At 40.6% G+C, this 17913-nt stretch overlaps 2 protein-coding genes across 9 annotated transcripts; one reads left to right on the top strand and one right to left on the bottom strand.

Annotated features, from left to right (window-relative positions):
• Nucleotides 1–669: 669 nt before the first annotated feature.
• arv1 (ARV1 homolog, fatty acid homeostasis modulator) lies at nt 670–5394 on the bottom strand. Its single transcript, XM_068342681.1, has 5 exons — nt 5258–5394; nt 4918–5037; nt 4338–4491; nt 3678–3902; nt 670–2229 (listed from the first exon to the last, which is right to left on the bottom strand). Exons 1-5 carry the CDS (start codon nt 5360–5362, stop codon nt 2060–2062), a joined length of 774 nt encoding a protein of 257 aa, XP_068198782.1. The 5' UTR covers nt 5363–5394; the 3' UTR covers nt 670–2059.
• Nucleotides 5395–6122: 728 nt separating this feature from the next.
• Nucleotides 6123–17855, top strand: ttc13 (tetratricopeptide repeat domain 13). 8 transcript variants are annotated; one of them, XR_011038950.1, is made up of 23 exons: nt 6125–6319; nt 7382–7476; nt 8249–8324; nt 8411–8481; nt 8640–8705; nt 9190–9282; nt 10103–10219; nt 10298–10408; nt 12015–12097; nt 12291–12432; nt 12520–12694; nt 12791–12947; nt 13126–13256; nt 13346–13478; nt 13618–13710; nt 13933–14016; nt 14252–14336; nt 14435–14544; nt 14856–14991; nt 15070–15149; nt 15394–15467; nt 15570–15649; nt 15728–17855. XR_011038950.1 is itself a non-coding variant. In XM_068342798.1 (23 exons), the coding sequence occupies exons 1-23, from the start codon at nt 6151–6153 to the stop codon at nt 15840–15842; spliced, it is 2481 nt and encodes an 826-aa protein (XP_068198899.1). In that variant the 5' UTR covers nt 6125–6150; the 3' UTR covers nt 15843–17855. The 8 variants fall into 8 exon arrangements, 3 of the variants coding, with proteins under 3 accessions (XP_068198899.1, XP_068198900.1, XP_068198897.1); XR_011038951.1 differs by having other exon boundaries at nt 15725–15862; XM_068342798.1 differs by having other exon boundaries at nt 14438–14544; nt 15394–15472; nt 15725–17855.
• The last annotated feature ends 58 nt before the right edge of the window (nt 17856–17913 follow it).

The raw sequence follows: 17913 nt of genomic DNA, 5'->3' as shown, positions 1-17913 counted from the left end.
CTGCATGCCTCAGCAATTTACCAACAACTCCCAGACTCCACATTTAGAAAATGTTCAGATTTTGCCCTGGAATATTTATCACTGTTTTGACAGGTTAGAGATGTGAGACTGAAATAAACCCGGATAGGGTAACGCGTTTTAACAATTTGTATCTGGTTGAGTTAACCTTGACCTCTAATTTGCTCCAGATTGTGTTCATCCTTACAGAGGCTAGTGCACAGATCCACCCAGGACACCATCAAAACATTCCAGGTTAGTGCGCTGTCTCCCCAAGTATTCACAGGCCTGTAATAACATGTATCCACATTCAGAAGCAGCGCACAATCATCAGGAGGTTGAGGCATCACTTTCAAAACCTGACTAAATAGATTAAAATAGAAATAAAAATCTCTTTCTTGCCATTGTATGCCATTGCACTCACATCAGAGTGGAGCATTGATCAAAGGTTTCTCTGCAGCCCAGTCCAAACTCACTCGTTTATTTTGGTTGATCTATCACAGTTGCCTCCCAGTGGTGTAAACTCAGGAATGCAAGTATCTGTCACCACTTTGTCGTCTTCAACGTTGATTCATTTCATTCACTCATTCAGAGAACAGATTTCAGAGCAAGCAAATGTATTTTCTTCCAAATAAAGACAAAAAGCAATAAATAGGAAACACAAAGTTCATGACGAGACAAGTTTATCACATAAAAACAGGAACAACTGTGACATCACTGGATAAATTTTGTGGGAAATTTACTGATTTAGTGGTAAAGTGATGCTACATGCAGTTTTTAAATGTCTGTTATCTATGATCTCATTTCAGAGGATATCAGCGTCGCCACATATGGTTTCATTCATGAAGAATTCCGCCTCGCCTCTCCTCTCCTCATATGTCCAACTCTGCAGCAGGTTTCAGTAATTTCACGGCTCCAGGAGAGACTCCTGGAGGTCGGGGCAGGATCAGCTGTTCATTTACACCGGTCTGGGGTGAATGCATTCCCTTCATTCCACAGACTGTTGTGGACATTTGTTTTACTGACTCAACATCGCTCTGTTCACACAAACACATAGTTTGTGGAGGTTTAGTGTTAAGACAACAAATCTAATAGGCATAAGTTCCTGCTTGAGGATAATTGTGAAACAGTAAATTGCAGACGGTCCCTTGACAGCAAATAATCTGAAAATAATTGGTTCCTGTGGTGAGCTTTAGCACCGCATGACAGTAGCAAAGAATAAATTATGCAAATCGTTTTGATGATTCATAATTTGTTTGCAGATTTTTAAAATAACGGTAACTTATCTGTCCCTTTTACTTTAACACACTATAGGTCCATTCATTTTTCCCTGAGAATGTAGAAAAAAAATATCAAAAAATAAAAGAAAAAAACAAGAAATCCTGGATTGGTCCCTATATCCCTATCCAACCCCCACATTTAGCCGCGCCCATTCCTGCCGAGAACCCATCCTCCCACAGTTTCATGGACATACATTCAATAGTTTTACATAAATCCTACTGACAATCCAACAAGAAAATGGACACAAATAACGGTAAAAATAATATTAATAATACAAATTTTTAGTCATAGAAACGTGTCACATTAGCCTCTTTCTGTTTAACACATTATAGACTAAATGGCACTTTTTTTTAACATTGCACTATTATAATGTTATCTCTACTTCACATTCTGACAGTATACCCTGTGTGTTTCTGTGCATGAGTCAAGGAAAGCATTTCAGCAATGAGCTGAAGAATGTGAAGACTTGGGCTGATTCCTGTCCCAATAGAGCAGCCGTTATTACATAGTTCTGACAGCGGCTCTGGGCATCAGAGTAAGAAAGATCATGCTGTAGCTCCTCTTAAAAATCCAAGCCACTCGCCCTCTTTAAAACCAAAATAAGAGGATGGTACTGCCACCCTGACATCCATACAAATTAAAGTAGGAGCAGAAAATGCAATAATAATGTCATGTTTGAATCTTTCTGTCTCTGTTTAAGAACTGGAACTTCAAGAATACAAAAAAAAAGTGCCTTTCTCCTTTATGCTTCCAGCTCAGGCTGGCATCCTGAATCTCTTGATCATCCCTGAGGTGAGGTGAGTTTGTCACAGTGTGGTGAAGAGGATTGACAGTCAAATACATCCTGGATGCTCCATGGGAGACGTCTGCAGGCTTGAGCCACGCAGGTCTCTGTCAGCAGGCCTAAACACACGGCCATCAGGGACAGACGTCTGCTGCTGTTCATGATCACTGCAGGATAGATGGAAGACAGAGAAATGGATGATTGTACATGCGTTAATAGATATACAGTATATTTAGTTCTTCAGTTAGTTAAAATATGTCTGAAATGGAGGCACAGAAGCAACTGGAAGAAACAAGTGGAAAAGGACAACAATGTGACTTCATGATGGTTTGAGAAGGATAAATAAAGTAGTGAAAAGACATTCCTGCTTCACGGTAGACACACTGTTACTCATTCTTTATCAATGAACAGACCAAAGACCTCGTTTGTTTTTCACAGGCAGGGAGCCAAAGTCAATGAGCACATTAATTCCAGAGCTGCTGATAAAGACATAAGTTTTACAACCCCAGAAATGCAAACTGAAACCTTTCATACAATAGATTTATTTTCCTGTTCTATGTATTCAGGAGCTGGGGAGGATTAGTCGCAGACAAATCACACTTTTGTGTTTTAAAATGTTGTTTGACAAAATGAAGTTCAGAATTTCATAACTTGAGTATTTGTACAAAGCAACTCCCGAGAGTAAATGTTTGGTATTTTCTAAGTCAACTTTTGACTTTTAGAAACTGTTTACACAATTACTCCCTTATTACTGGCCTGTATTATTATTATTAGTCACTGCAAAGGAACTGGGGTGTGAAACAGGTACCAGAAGCTAAACAGACGTGAAGAATCATTGGCCTGTGCTGTACGAACTGCTATAATACAGTAAGCCCTTGCGCATCCATGCATCAACGCTCGCGACTTTACCTCAACGCAGATTTTTGGTAGGTAGTCACATGATACCCTACACACATTCTATTGGCTGACGGCACCCGGTAGTGCACTACGTTCCGTGAATCTCGGACTTCCGTGAGATATAAAGGTGCTTTACACAGTCGATAAAGAGTGTTGGAAAAGGTGGTTTAATATCAGTATGGGGAGGGTTCATAAATGTTTAAATTACAGTAAATAATAAGATAAATAGTTTGTCGCTATATCCTGGAATTCGTGATTCATGTGTGGGTCCTGGAACGCATAAACCACGAGTGACGAGGGCGCACTGTATATCAAAAGGTAACTCTTTTTGATGTGCAAGTAATACCAAAATCAGTCAAACTCATCATGTATGAAACATGAATATCACATCAATCCAACCAATAGTGGTCCAAGTACTTCTGAGTCAAAATGGTGGAACAACAGACTATCTAGAGCCATTCTGCTAACGAGGCTAAAACTGCGATAGCATCGGCGCCCGGAAACATTTCAATCTCATTTCCTGTCACGCTGCTAACAGACTTCTTTTCTTTCAGAAAGAAGTGCTTCCAAAGATGCCTGATCATCCTGAGCCTCTGCGTTATTTAGAGTACAAGTCACATTGTGGAAATAGAAATGGCTATCTCATGGCTAGATAACATAGGAGACAAGTGGGAGACTTGTAAATAAAGCATCTCACTCTGAACAGACATCCTCTCACCTCTGACAGCCTGCAGGTTTGACATGAGCACAAAGAGCTTAATGAGGCCCAAGCAGAGCGGGGAGTAGTCATGCTCCCAGATGACAACTGGGACGAGGAGAACCTTTCCGTAGCAGGACAGAAGCAGAGCCCTGAGGAGCGGGCCGAGTTCGACGGTCCCGCCCTGGAGGCAACCCACCGCTAACCACAGGAAACACAACACGCCGAGGCAGAAGGCACACAGCTCTACGGCAGAGAGACATGTCATACACAGGAGGATGAATATCATGATTGATCTAAAGTTCATTTTGGTGCGATAGAAAAACAAGTATCAGAAGGAATGAGAATGTCATAACAAGAATAATCTGTAACCGGTTTGTCGTTTTTATCCCTGATCCTAAAGGGCACTGACTCCAATGTTTGGAAAGTGATTAAGAGTTTTATAAAAACCAACAGTATTAACCATTCTCTACTTTCCCACTTGCCATATGTGGAGATTTGCTATTTATTTGTCTTTCATTTTATCCTTAAAATAAATGTCTTAAAAACTGATTTTAAGACAACTTGATGAACAGAGTGACCAGCAGACAGACGGCTCTGCTGTTCAATATTCACATTTGAGCATTAATCGTGGCACTAAAAACATCTGATAAAGGTATAGCATTAGTTTTATCATCTTACCGAGGGCAGCCAATCCAAACTTGCCATAGAAGTCCCACTCTTTGGCGTACCTGATGATGTCAGCGGGGTCACCGCTCTGCTTGGAACCATGGAGGAGAGACCACCTGAGGTAAGCCTCGCACAACAGCCAGAAAACACACAACTTCCAATGGATCTACAGAGGCGGGGGATTAGATTTAGGAACACAAAAACACAACACACACACAAGCAACAGCATCTGAGTAAAACATACCTCTAAAGAAATCTCTGGAGGGCTCACCTCGCCTTTTACGCACAGAGAACTTGCTCACATCCACACACAATTACTATATCTGGTTTATTTCAGTAATCATTGCTTATTGACATTATGAGTTTTGAACTTCCAGGCAGGAGGCCTAGAGGAAGACCAAAGAGGAGGTTTATGGATGTAGTGAAAGAGGACATGAAGGTAGCTGGTGTCTTCTGCATCCTCTTCTCTCAAGAAGAGGATGCAGAAGACAGGGTTAGATGGAGGCAACTGATTCACTGAGGCGACCCCTGAAGGGAAAAGCCGGAAGAAAAGAAGAAGATTGCTTATTGGCATTTGTTATATGTTACTTACGTCAATGCTTGTGTTGAACAAAATATGTCTGAATGCCTGCGCCTTGCATAGAATGGCATCAATCAGGATGATCACCGGGTCATATTCGATATATTTGTCGACTGGCTTCTGGCACAACTCCTGGAGATTGAGAAACACATGCAACGGTACTACAGTATCGATCAACACAACACCAATACCGACAAAATGTCATAGTGACACCACATGATTACCTGACCCGTCACACAAAACTACACAAACATCATATGTAGTAGATCTGCTAGTAGCATGTTAGCTACTAGCATATAAACAATAACTTCACACCAGATCACTCAAATCCATAATGTCATAGTTAACTTACACATATGGTTATCTTCAGGATGCCATTGCGGTAGTCCCTGTGCAACTCCGGTGCTTTTGCGTTGCACTCAACACACCTAAAGCCACCTTTCTTCATTTTCGCCATGTACTAAAAGCAGCTAGCATGATAGACCGTACGAGCGGAAGAAGGACATTCACGTACAATTACGCCTTCAAAATAAAAGTGTAACATGTCGACGTGAAGCTTTCAGAGTCCAGCGTTCAAGTTAATCTATCCGATAGCACAGTGGCACTGCCACATGTTTGCCTTTCAATAACATATTTTAGATTTGTGTGTTTTTAAAATCTTTTTAGTGTAGTCATATTTCTGTTATTCGCCTCATTTTCGATTGTAAAACTATCTTTGCATATACTACTGTAATAAGAAAAAAATGGAGGGATGAATGAAGGAATATACTACAGTGTCAATATCTATGACATTGAATTGACATGAAGGTGGCAGGGGTGCGCACACACACAAACACACACGGGGGGTGGTGGAAGAGAGAGAGTGAGAGAGAAAGTTATTATTGGGCTGATTATTATTATTATTGGTGCCTTATTTAGTATTGCATTGTGCTGTTAATGTTTTTACCACCACGTCTCTCGATTTCACCTCTGTCTCCAGATTGCTAATTTACATAAATGAATTGAAACTACAAGTGGTCAATGTTAATTTTTATTTTGAAGGTTACAAACGGAACACAGTTTGGTTCATTCAAACTATCTTGGCACTGGAGGGACCGGTTTGACTGCCGCAGAGTTTGTTGGGAAATGTTGTTTACTTACGTCCCCCAGCTGCAGCGTTCTTGTTGGTCTATTCGAGGGGGGCGTGTCCCAACGGTTTGCTCGGACTGCACCTTCCGTTCTGTAGCATCACACATGTAGCACAACATGGCCTCTGTCAGCCGGGCTGTTGCTGTGGTTGTGCTCTCACTACTGTACCTGTGTAGGGCAATTTTCTCATCCGAATATTTCTCCACTCTCACTTTATTCAACAATGAGCTTCATAAGCAGGGATGCAGCTCGCTGTCCGAGTGGGAAGAATACGCTGCTGACTGCGGTAAAGTCTCTTTTTGCTGTTACTTTGCCACGTCCTACCCAGTTCAACTGTCACTGAACCCGGCTAGCTAAACCGCTGCAAGCTAACGATAAGATGCTAATAACAAACGGGGGCTGCCGAGAGGAGATAATATACAGCACGTTTGCTCTACAGGCTGAATGGGATTTGAAACAAAAGAAAAGGAGAAGTAACGAGGGAGTGGTAACTGGAAAGCGAACCGAACGCGGGCCTGATAATATCTTATTCTGTATGGACCGTGACAGTATGGGAACAAACTCAGCGATAGCCTCCTTTACCTCTGTACGTTTGTTCTGATTCACCCCCAGCAGGTGAACACCAAACTTTCGCTCAGAGAAAAGCACCATTATGTTCTCACCTTTCTCTACCGATTTACCTGCTTATCAGAGGATAACTCACATTTTTCTGTTGCACTGACTTTCGTGCGTGTCCGAACACAAGCGATTCATTCATTCATTTAGACAGGCAGACGATTGTACGCCTCAGGAATGTGATTTGAATGACGGGTGAACTAGTCATTCGTGTTTGCATTCCTGTGGAGATTAATTTCACCTGGAGTGAACTTCATATAATTTTTTTAATTGTTGACAGACTTCAAAGCATCGTCGCTGTGTTCCTCAATGCTATTTCATACCTTGATAATAAGTGTTGTCCATTCATTAGAAACGAGAAAAGCTCATGCGTTCATCAAACTATCTCTTAATCTGTAAAACCTATTTGTTGTTTGTTTTTCAAGTGATTTTTGGATACACATTTTGTGTATGTATTTCATTTCTACAAAAATATTGCTGGCTGCAGCAAAACTGAGACTGAAAAAATATTCTCCAAGTGGAACAAAGGAAAACATCAACATTACTATTGACAACCAGCAGCGTCCTTGTGACGCTGCTGCCATGGAAAATAGACCAGAAAGACCTCACAGCTATGTAAAGTGGTGTAGTTAAGCAATTTAATGTGGCAGTTACCTCAAAATAAAAAAAAAAATCTATTTCCTACGTGTAATTGTTATAAACACACATGGATTGTGAACGCTTGTCCTTTTAGAGTCCTCGATTTTACAATTGGAGGACCCAGAATGTGAGGAGGGAAGCAACCCACCCTGTGAGTCAGTCTTCTCCCTTAATGCAGAGAAGATCCTGGTGAGATCACGGTTACACACACACACACACACACACACACACACACACACACACACACACACACACACACACACACACACACACACACACACACACACACACACACACACACACACACACACACACACACACACACACACACACACACACACACACACACACACACACACACACACACACACACACACACACACACACACACACACACACACACACCAGTGGAACCTGGCAGAAACAACAACCTACTCTGGTTGAGAGTTCAAATTAGGTGTACCTAGAATCCTTCTTTGTTGCATCTGTAACTAAACCCGACCGCAGTCAGAGTACACTGATCCTACGCCGAGGGCACCTCTTCATCATCACTACAGGTTGTATTTAGGCAAGTTTGACATGTGAAAATTGTGTAGCTGCTTTTACACTGACTATTGAATATGTTTATTAAATACAAAACTGCAAACAAAACATTTTTCTTGTGTCTTTAATTGTTCCATTGCACATTGTCACTCTGCCATTCTCATGACTACACAGTAAACACAACATCACACCATAAAGGACAGAAAGGCTTTTTTTATGCATTAAATTTAATGTTTTTTGCTTGTTTGCATCATAGAGATGCCATTTTTTTATTCCAAAATCTTCTTGACTCAGGTTTATACTTGTTTTTCTTTGCTGTATACATTAGCTAAGTCTGTGGCTTCTCTTCTTTCTGTGTTTCTTCTTCATTCAATTCCATTTTCCATATGTTTTATGTGCTTGTTTTAATATCTTGTAGAACCAAGCAAAAGTGTTCATAGAACAGAAGAAAATCCCCTTCCCTGCAGGCAATCACAACACAAATGAAGAGCTTGGTAAGTTTGTATGATATTCTAAATGCTTTTATATGTTCAACAGATGTATCTAACCTAGATTCATCATCACTGTTCCATCCTTGCAGCTATAGGCTACGTTCTCATTGGCAACGGTCTTTATGATGAAGCCATCAAACACTTCTCCCTCATATTACAGGTGCGTTTACCACCAATGAAGCAGATATTTACCTTCAATACTGTATTTAAAATTGAGCCAGTTTGCTTTTTCGTCTCAACACATTCTGCAATTCAAACTCCTCTTCCTTTCTTTGTGTTCAAGCCAAAACTATTTTTCCTGATTTGTTTTTGATAAAGAGTGACCCGGAGCTGGTCAGTGCCATCTATGGAAGAGGGATAGCTTATGGGAAGAAAAGTCTTCAGGTGAGAGAGACATGGAACGACTGCCAGGCTTATCCCTCGTAATATACTTATTATCAGTTTTTAAAGTAATTTAGACCAAGTAGTTTTATTTTCTCCATATATCTAAATAGGTTCATTTTAATGGCATTAAAGGTTCTGAGCTGTAAATCTGCACATGAAATGAACACATAAGGCGTTAAGATGAAAGTGAACGTATTGAATTGGTTTTAAATAGTGATTGGAAACGTATTGGTGGATGAAAGGGTTTCATTCTCATGTAATGCATACGTTTGGGCAACAGGCAGCCGTTCTAGATAGAAACGTGATGACTCAGTGACTGTCAGCTCTCCCCATGCATGAAAATATGTCGTTGTGAAACAAAGTCTCAACAGCAGGTTTTGTGGTTTTAAGTCGTTTGCTTTTCTGCTCCCAGAGTTGTTCACTGTAAATGAGGCTTTATGTCAACAAAATGTAACCGGCTGCCCTTCCTGTGTCTTCATGCCAGGACATAAAGAATGCTGACTTGGCGCTGTACGAGCTCAACCGAGTCATCATGCTGGAGCCAAACTGGCCAGAGGTCTACGAACAGAGAGCGGAGGTGAGGCGCGACCATTCAGAGAGAAGCGGTGAAAAGAGTCTAACTCCAGAAATCGTGATAATCATCTGGCCCCTTCAAATCCATCGGTTGGATAGAAAATATCATATTTACAAGTGCTGTAAATATTTTTACCACAAAATGGTAGAAATTCAACTGATTAAATGTCCATATTTAATCATGAATCACCACTAAACCTGTCTGATCAGTTATAGGTTGGCGCTACTACTTGAAAGTATCATCGCTATATTTCAGTGTAAAATGGTTTTACTCTGTCTCTCTTCCTGGGAACGTTGGTTCTCTTTATGCTCCTTTTTTGTATTGTTCTTATTGATTGTTGCACTGTCCTTTCACTTCTTCCACATTGCTCTAGTTCGTGGCAGATCTGATTCTTGGAACCCTTTTCCTTACAGCTTGCTGGCTCAGAGTTGCCATAGCAATGAGCCTGGAAGAAAATGCATCGCTATAAAGTTGTAGATGTCCAGCACTAGCTAGCAATATTTAGAAACACAAACGGCTTTTCATGGGCAGCTTTATTACCTTTAAGCCTCTTGACTTGGTCTTCGGTGTAATCAGCATGAGACGAAAGTACCGTCTTTATCCTGACTGAGATTCAAAGTCGTTATAAGCTCCACGAAAGCAAATGCATTAAAAAAAAAAAAAATCACCAGTATCGTGCAAACTAAACAGTCTTGTCTTTTCAATTACAAATAAAGCAGTTTTGATTTACTACCAAATAAATCCAAAACAAAAAAAAAGACATGACTTCGAGACTGTTCTGACAGCTTGGTCTGTTTTTGTTTTTGTGTGCCTGCATCCCCAGATCCTGTCTCCTCTGGGTCGCATCAGCGAAGCTCTGGCTGATCTGACGAAAGCCATCCAGCTACAGCCGTCAGCCCGTCTGTACAGACACAGAGGAACGCTGCTCTTCATTTCAGAGGTCTGTGCTGCCTTTGAACGTGTTCATTGATGCCTCCATTGTGACCTGATCTCACCCTCTGCTTTTTTTTCCCACCAGGACTATGTGGCAGCGATGGCCGACTTCCAGCGATCTTTAGAGCTGAAGAAGAGTCAGCCTATCGCAATGCTGTACAAAGGCCTCACCTTCTTCCACAGAGGCATGCTCAAGGTAGCCTGCTAAGTGACTCATTTTTTCCAGTTTGGCTGTTTATGTTATGGTAATTCAGAATTTATCTCAAACATAAAATCTTTTAGCTTTCAATTTGATGGAATCAGGTGACTTCTTAGCCCCGCCTCCATCCCTGCTTGTCACTTTTAAGAAACTGTCAGTGTGTCAAGAAGCATTTATTTATCGTCAGCTACTGTGATATTTTAGAAGATTAGGGACATAAATGAGTTCTTAACATTGTAATAAAAAACTTATAAAAATAATCTGAAACACTGAAACATCTGAAAATTAGAAACACAGTCCCAAGGCCCCCATCAACCGATAGCTTAATCTGACAAATATGTGAGTTGCGCTCTGAGTGTTCAACATCACTTCATAGAATCATGGTTATGTGACCAATACACTAAGATTTAAGCAGAAGTTTCTGAGGAATCCCTGAACAGAACTTCAGACAAGCCACAGATGACACTGAATGTACCAAACCTCTGTCGATGCTTGTTGTGACTGTTTGTACGGGGAGTGGGAGGATTGTCCTGTTTCATGATAGTGAAATCTGCTGTGGTGAGTCCTTGTGGAAACAAGGTCAATGTTACACAGTTTACTTTTTATCAGCTTGGTTCCATGAGAAAGAAAGAACTGGATAACATTGTTCCTTGTTATGAAAGACAGATGGCAAACCAACTTTTCTTTTAACCCTGCTTTGTTTTCTATTCTGTAAATAATCAAATGCTGTAGTTCTGTGTCACGACAAAAAAACAAAACATGAAGGTGATCAAAACTCAACACTGATTTATACTTTTGTTTCTAATTAGAAGAAAGTGACATATACTCATCATCCTCAGCTCTACAATTCATTTAGTGTTGAGACATGTAGAAACGACAGCAGGAGACAGGAGGTCACACAGACTTCGTGTTACTCAAAGCTTTCTATTGGCTGAAGAGCTGACAGGTTGTCATCATCTGTTACTGCAGTGAACGTTTCATTAAACGAATGACACATCTGTATTATTAATGTTAACAATAGGTTGTTGAGTTCGTGACATGTTCAGCAGTATGCTTGTTGTAAACTTTGATGTGTTAATGAACAGTCATAGCAACCGAGAATCATGGTTAAGACAATATAATGAAGGGCTGTCTAAAGGTTCTGAAGCACCTTTAAAGCAGATCACAAAGAGCAAAAGGTCAAAGCTAGTGTGTTACACCCCACAGTTAAACAACAATGAAAGTAATTGCAAGGAAGACGACTTCAGAAAGGACACCAACTGTCAGAAAAAAAGATAATGGCTGAATTTACATAATAGCTAAAAGCAAATCCAAGGATAGAAACAACTCACAACATGCAGGCGTAAGACAATGTAATGAAACTTAAGTGGAAAGTTCTGTTGCATATAACAAACTGTATGACTATCTCCAGTGTCCATCACATCTCCTGTAGGCATAGAAACACCTGAGGTGCATTTGATGTGAAGATGTATAATTTTAATTTGCAAACAAAACCTGCATTTCCCATATCCATGATCTGAATTTGCTGTTTTGTCTTTGTGTTGCAATATCCTGTTAAGTCTGCATCGTGAGCCTGAAAGCTGGTTGTAACTTTTCTCCCCAGGAAGCCATAGAGACGTTCAAAGAAGCTCTTAAGTTGAAGGCTGACTTCATAGATGCTTATAAGAGCCTTGGACAGGCTTACAGGTACAGCACACACACACGCACACGCACACGCACACACTCACACACACACACACACACACACACACACACACACACACACACACCTTTATGTGTGTATTGAAGTAAGTTAGAGAACAACAGATCACACCAACCCCTCCTCCTGATTAGCTTTGTGTTACATTCATCTCTTGGTGTGTCTTCCCCCTTTTTCCAGAGAGCTAGGCGATTTTGAATCAGCAATGGAGAGCTTCCAGAAGGCCCTCATGTTGGACCAGAACCACATCCAGTCTCTCCAGCTCCGAGGGATGATGTTGTACCACCACGGCTCACTGCAGGAGGCCATAGGCAACTTTAAGGTATCCAAAGCTGAGTGGAACAGTTCTGTCCTCCCTTTTATTTTCAGCTTAATTTTCCAAATTTCTCTCCTCACACTTGTCCTCCAGAGGTGTCTCCAGTTGGAGCCCTACAATGAAGTGTGTCAGTACATGAAGGGGCTAAGCCATGTGGCGATGGGGCAGTTCTATGAGGGCATCAAAGCTCAGACTAAAGTCATGTTGAACGATCCTCTCCTGGGTCAGAAGGCCAGCTCTGAATACCTCAAAGTGAAATACCTCAGAGGTTTGACATCCAGTGATCAATTTCCTTAACTTTGAAGATTTTATATTCTCGACTTAACATAGAATTTCTACTAAACGTGCCTTGCATTTCTACCAGAGTACTCTCGCTACCTGCACTCTCACCTCGACATCCCGGTCGCAGAATACAACGTGGATCAGGATTTACCTGGGAACTTTAAAAATCACTGGGCCAAGAATCTGCCTTTCCTAATAGAGGACTATGAAGAGCAGCCGGGCTTACAGCCACACATCAAGTAGGTTTGATGGATATGTTACAGGTCTACAACAACCGATCCTGGTCCCTACAAATATCACTGAGATCGAGCCACAACTTTTGTATTTTCTCTGAAAGCTGCTGATGTTTTCAGTCCTGAAGGAAGATGAATCAGCCCAGATGGAGAAATTAAAACGTCCATCTTTTTCGCCTTGTAGGGATGTTTTACCGCAGAACTTTGACAGCTACAGCAGTGAAGTCCAGAAGCTGATCTGCACATCTGACCACTTGGGGGCCTTAATGCAATACGACACTCCAGGTTTCTTACCCAACAGGAGAATACACAGAGGTAAACCTGATAAATCCTCTGGTTCACACAGATAAATTAAAGGTTTTTTTCAATAGCATTGTGTGTGTTTTGTTTTGTTTTTCTTTCAGCCATGGGTTTAGCTACCCTGGAGGTGATGCAGGCCATGCATCGGACGTGGAGCAACTCCAAAGTCAGGGTCAACGGCAAGACCAGGCAAATGCAGTGGAGAGACATGTTTGACATAGCTGTTAAATGGAGGAGGTGGGGATGATTTTCCAGCAGCTGTACACCTTGTTTTAGCTCGAATTAAATTAAATCATTTTCCACCAAAGACTCTTTGGTAATTAGTGGAGTGATGCCAGTGATGGCAGGATAAAGACATTTGTGTTTGTGCTAATAGGCTTGCAGATCCAGACCAGCCAGTTCTGTGGTTAGACCAAATGCCAGCCAGGAGCCTCAGTCGAGGTTTCAATAATCACATCAACCTCATCAGGTAACAACTTGCCTCTAAATTAGGTGTCAGACCATCAGTTCCCCTAGCATATTTAATGTCCTCATTGCCTCGCTTTAGGGTTGGAAACCTATTTAAATTCCTGGATACAGGATCCCATTCCGTCCAGTTTTAAAGCCCTGCAGCGTCCTTTTCTAGCAAGCTCATTGAAATCACGTTAGAGATATGTCAGATACAAACTTCACATTTCTCCTTTTTCTCCAGGGGACAGATCATCAACATCAGATACTTGGCGTACTTTGATAACATCCTCGACTTTATAAAAGACAGAATACTGGTGTACCACGGGTAAATTTACGTTTCATACCAGATGTAAAAATGATAACGCTTACTTGATTCTTTTTTTTTTCATCATTAAAAAACTTAACTTAAAGTAACACCGGCATTAAGAATCAGCAGTTTACATTTTACGCAACATATTTTATCTCCAAGTTTTATTCATTTTGCATTGAGTTTTTGAAATGAATATTTTCAGTTTTCTTTCAGGTGGTTTTGACTAACCAGCTCTTGTATTCTGTCCCAGAGCATATAATCCCAGAGGACTCTTAGAGGTCCGTCAGGCTCTTGAAAATGTGAATAAAGTAGAAGATCTGCTTCCCATAATGAAGGTAAGAGTGAAAAGTACTTTTTTTCCCCACCTGATTTGTGTCAAGGTTGTCCAGCAATGAAACCCCAGAACGGTTGTTTGTGTGTTTATTTCTTGAAGCAGTTCAACAGTAAAACCAGAGATGGCTTCACAGTCAACTCCAAAGTACCGAGCATGAAGGATCCTGGGAAAGAATACGACGGTTTCACCATCACAATCACTGGAGACAGGTAGGGTTTTATGTCATTAAAGTAATATCCTGGTTAGCCTGTCTTTTGCTTTTTTGGTGCAGCAAAGTAAAGGTGTGCACATGCGTTTATTTACATTTATTGATGAATGTGGGTTTTTTTATCCGGGACATTTAGGCATTTAAATATTAGCAAGTATGCCCATTGTCCATTTAAACTGTATTACAGCACTGACTGACTGACTGGTCACCCGTAGAGCCCCTGCTGGTCCGTTCAATTTGCCAGGTGTGTGATGTTGGAGGATGGCAAAGACGCTTCTGATTCTCTCTCCTGATTTGCTGTTTGTACTTTAGGGTGGGTAACATGTTGTTCTCAGTAGAGACTCAGACAACAGAAGAACGGACACAGCAGTACCAGTCAGAAGTTGAGTCCATCTATAAAGACCTCACTGCCAAAGGGAAGACTTTAATGCTGTCCACAGAACTAGGGGTAAGAATTCTGCATTAATAGAATCGATCAGACAGATGGACTTCTATCTCTGACTGTGATTATTATACGTCGTTTCAGGATGCAGAGGCTGTGTGTAACCTGATTCTCTCCTTGGTTTATTACTTCTGTAACCTCATGCCCCTCTCCAGAGGCTCCAGGTAACGTCTGAGAGCCTGCAGTTGCCATTTAAGAGAAAGTTTTGTGTTCCTTTGAGATGTTTTCTGGAGCAGGACATTTGATAAAACAACAAAATGAGAAATTCAGAACATATGTCTCCCTCAAATCATGTTTCACACTTGTTGAGAAATTTTCTGACAACATAGAAGAGAAAAAAACAGTATGTTTGACCGTTAGTCTTCTCGGTGGCAGAAAGTTGAAACCGTCATGTCTTCTTCTCCTTAGTGTGGTGGCGTACTCAGTTGTGATGGGGGCACTGATGGCCAGCGGCAAAGAGGTCATTGGTAGGATCCCAAAAGGAAAGGTGAACTTTTAGGATTTTAAGAAAAAAGCTTACAAGGCCTGAGGTTGTGAAATTTTTGTGTCAGATCTGGAACAGTTTTTGTCCAATGTACTTTCAGCTGGTGGACTTTGAAGCCATGACAACACCCAGTCCAGATACCTTCAGCAAAACAGCAAAAACCTGGATGAATCTCAAAAAGTAAGACTGAACGTTTTTTTTTTTAGTTTGTTTTGTTGTTGCTCTTCTTCTTTTTAAAACACATTTCCTCCTCAGCAGTTTGCCAAGTTGGTACCAGAGTCTTCCATCTGTAGCAGAGACTTTCCCGTCTACCAGAACGATGATAGAGGTTCTCAACACGGACTCGTCCTCACATTGTCCCAAGAAGTCCTAACACAACTCCTGCAGGGGAGGATCCAAGTCTTAACAATGGAGCTGCTGCACTGAGCAGAACAAAGGGATTGTGTTCATACGCGCCTCAAAAAAAACAACAAAAAAAACCGGATTCACTTCTACAAAAGCTTCTTTCCCTTTAATGTTTATTGTTTCACGTTAAGACGGATTATCGGAGTGTCGCTTGAGGCATTTGGGAAAGAAGTCGTTTGTGTTCATTTCCAGTGATGTTGATACATCAAACATTAATTCAAAGCAACTTTCTGAAGAGGGGACATATTGGCTTTACAGTTCATCTTATTTCAATGATCACCCCCCCCCCCCAATCCACTTTTGTTATCCTTCCTTAAAAATACTTTCACTCATGATTCTTCACTGCTTGTGTTCTTACACCAGTTTTAAAGTTGTTTTAGTTTAAATCATTTATTTTTGAACTGGAATCCAGTTTGAAATGTTGCAGACAGGTGTTTGTCTCCCAACTAACAATTCAACAACACTCCGCAGTTTGTTCCTTTTTTAAATTGGCTCGCACGATACATTTCATCAGATTACAGTATCTTGTATTTGATATTCATATTCTTAACGTCCAGTGGATCGACTCAACACATTTTGGACAACCATGACCTGGATGACTGAGAAACTACACAGACATATTTGATATTCAGTATTGAAGTAGTTTTTGGTGCTTGTGACAACAGAGCATTGAATGAGTCCACATATTTCCAGTAGCTTTGTGGGAAGCTGATGGAGATAAACGTCTGTGGGGGAGGCAGAAGCAATTCTATCTTTTTTTTTCTCTGATTTACATCCTCACATAAACACCCAAAGAACAAACCAGTCTCATCAGTCTTGCGTCGTATAATCAAGAGCTGGAATCTGGACTTTTGATCACCTTGAGCTCAAAACTGGACATCAGGTTTTCTTTTTAATGACATCTTTCTCATGTCTAAATACTCTTTTCATTTACAATTTAGGTTAAAATTGGCACTTGATTTTCTAACCACTATTAGGTCTGCTGTCCAGCCTCTCAGAAGAGTATTAGTTCAGGGATTAAAAAAAATAATCAAAAAGCTTCATGGCTATTGCCTTACACTCTGGATACTTGAAGCAGTTTTTTTTTTTTTTTTTGGATATTTGCTTATCAGATATCAAACAGTTTTCTTTTAATGCACTGAAGGGTTTGTATAGAGTTCGGATGGCTGCTGAATTAAAATATTTGTCTTCACTTGTGTCAGGGCTGGAGAAATTTGCGAGTTAATCCTTTATTTGACAAATTAAATTATTCAAAATATTTTTTTAACCATATATTTATATGTTGCAACTTATTCTGAGTTTCACATCTAGCGTTCCACAGAAGGAGACTTCAGAAGGAGACGTGTGATTGTTCTTTGGCTTTGGGCTTGATGAGGATTGGATGAGTAAAAAGTACTTACATCCTGTTGTTGCGTTTGCTTTCATCTACCACTTTCAGCTCTTTTTTTTCTAATGATTTACATTTGCTTGCATGAGCCATTCTTTCTAACACCTGAAGGCAACAGTTTCGGAGAAAGTAACACATTCCACTCAAACTTTTTGCCACTTTCATATTTTCATATGGGAAAGAAAAGTGATGCAGTATCTACAAGCACCAACCTCATAAAGTAAAATACATGAGTGTTACACACTTCCTTTGCTCTGTTCAGTTTGTTACCCCCATCAGTAGTTCTGTTGACTGGTTGAGTTTCTTTACTCATTAAAAAGTTCTAGGTTGAATGTTTTAAATGAATGTTCGGTTACTTAATAAATCTGGATGACAGCTTAAACAGGATCCCGTTCTTTCTATCCACTCTTCAGAAGCTAATTTCTACCACGATGAGGGGAGCAGAATGTCAAAAATAACGTTAGTCGATATATGAACAGTTCGCCAGTCAAAATATAGATATGAACAACCTAGATAAATAATTAAGTAAAATCTCTACATGTTTATACATTTCAGTGTCAGGATATGGGAAACATTTATCATCCAACAAAACCCATTTCAACCTGAGCTCGCACCTGCTTCTTCACCTCTGCAGCTCACTTCCTGAAGGGGC

Source organism: Antennarius striatus, chromosome 19 (assembly GCF_040054535.1).
Source record: "Antennarius striatus isolate MH-2024 chromosome 19, ASM4005453v1, whole genome shotgun sequence".
NCBI classification, from domain to species: domain Eukaryota; kingdom Metazoa; phylum Chordata; class Actinopteri; order Lophiiformes; family Antennariidae; genus Antennarius; species Antennarius striatus.
This window is presented reverse-complemented; position numbering and strand designations above follow the sequence as displayed.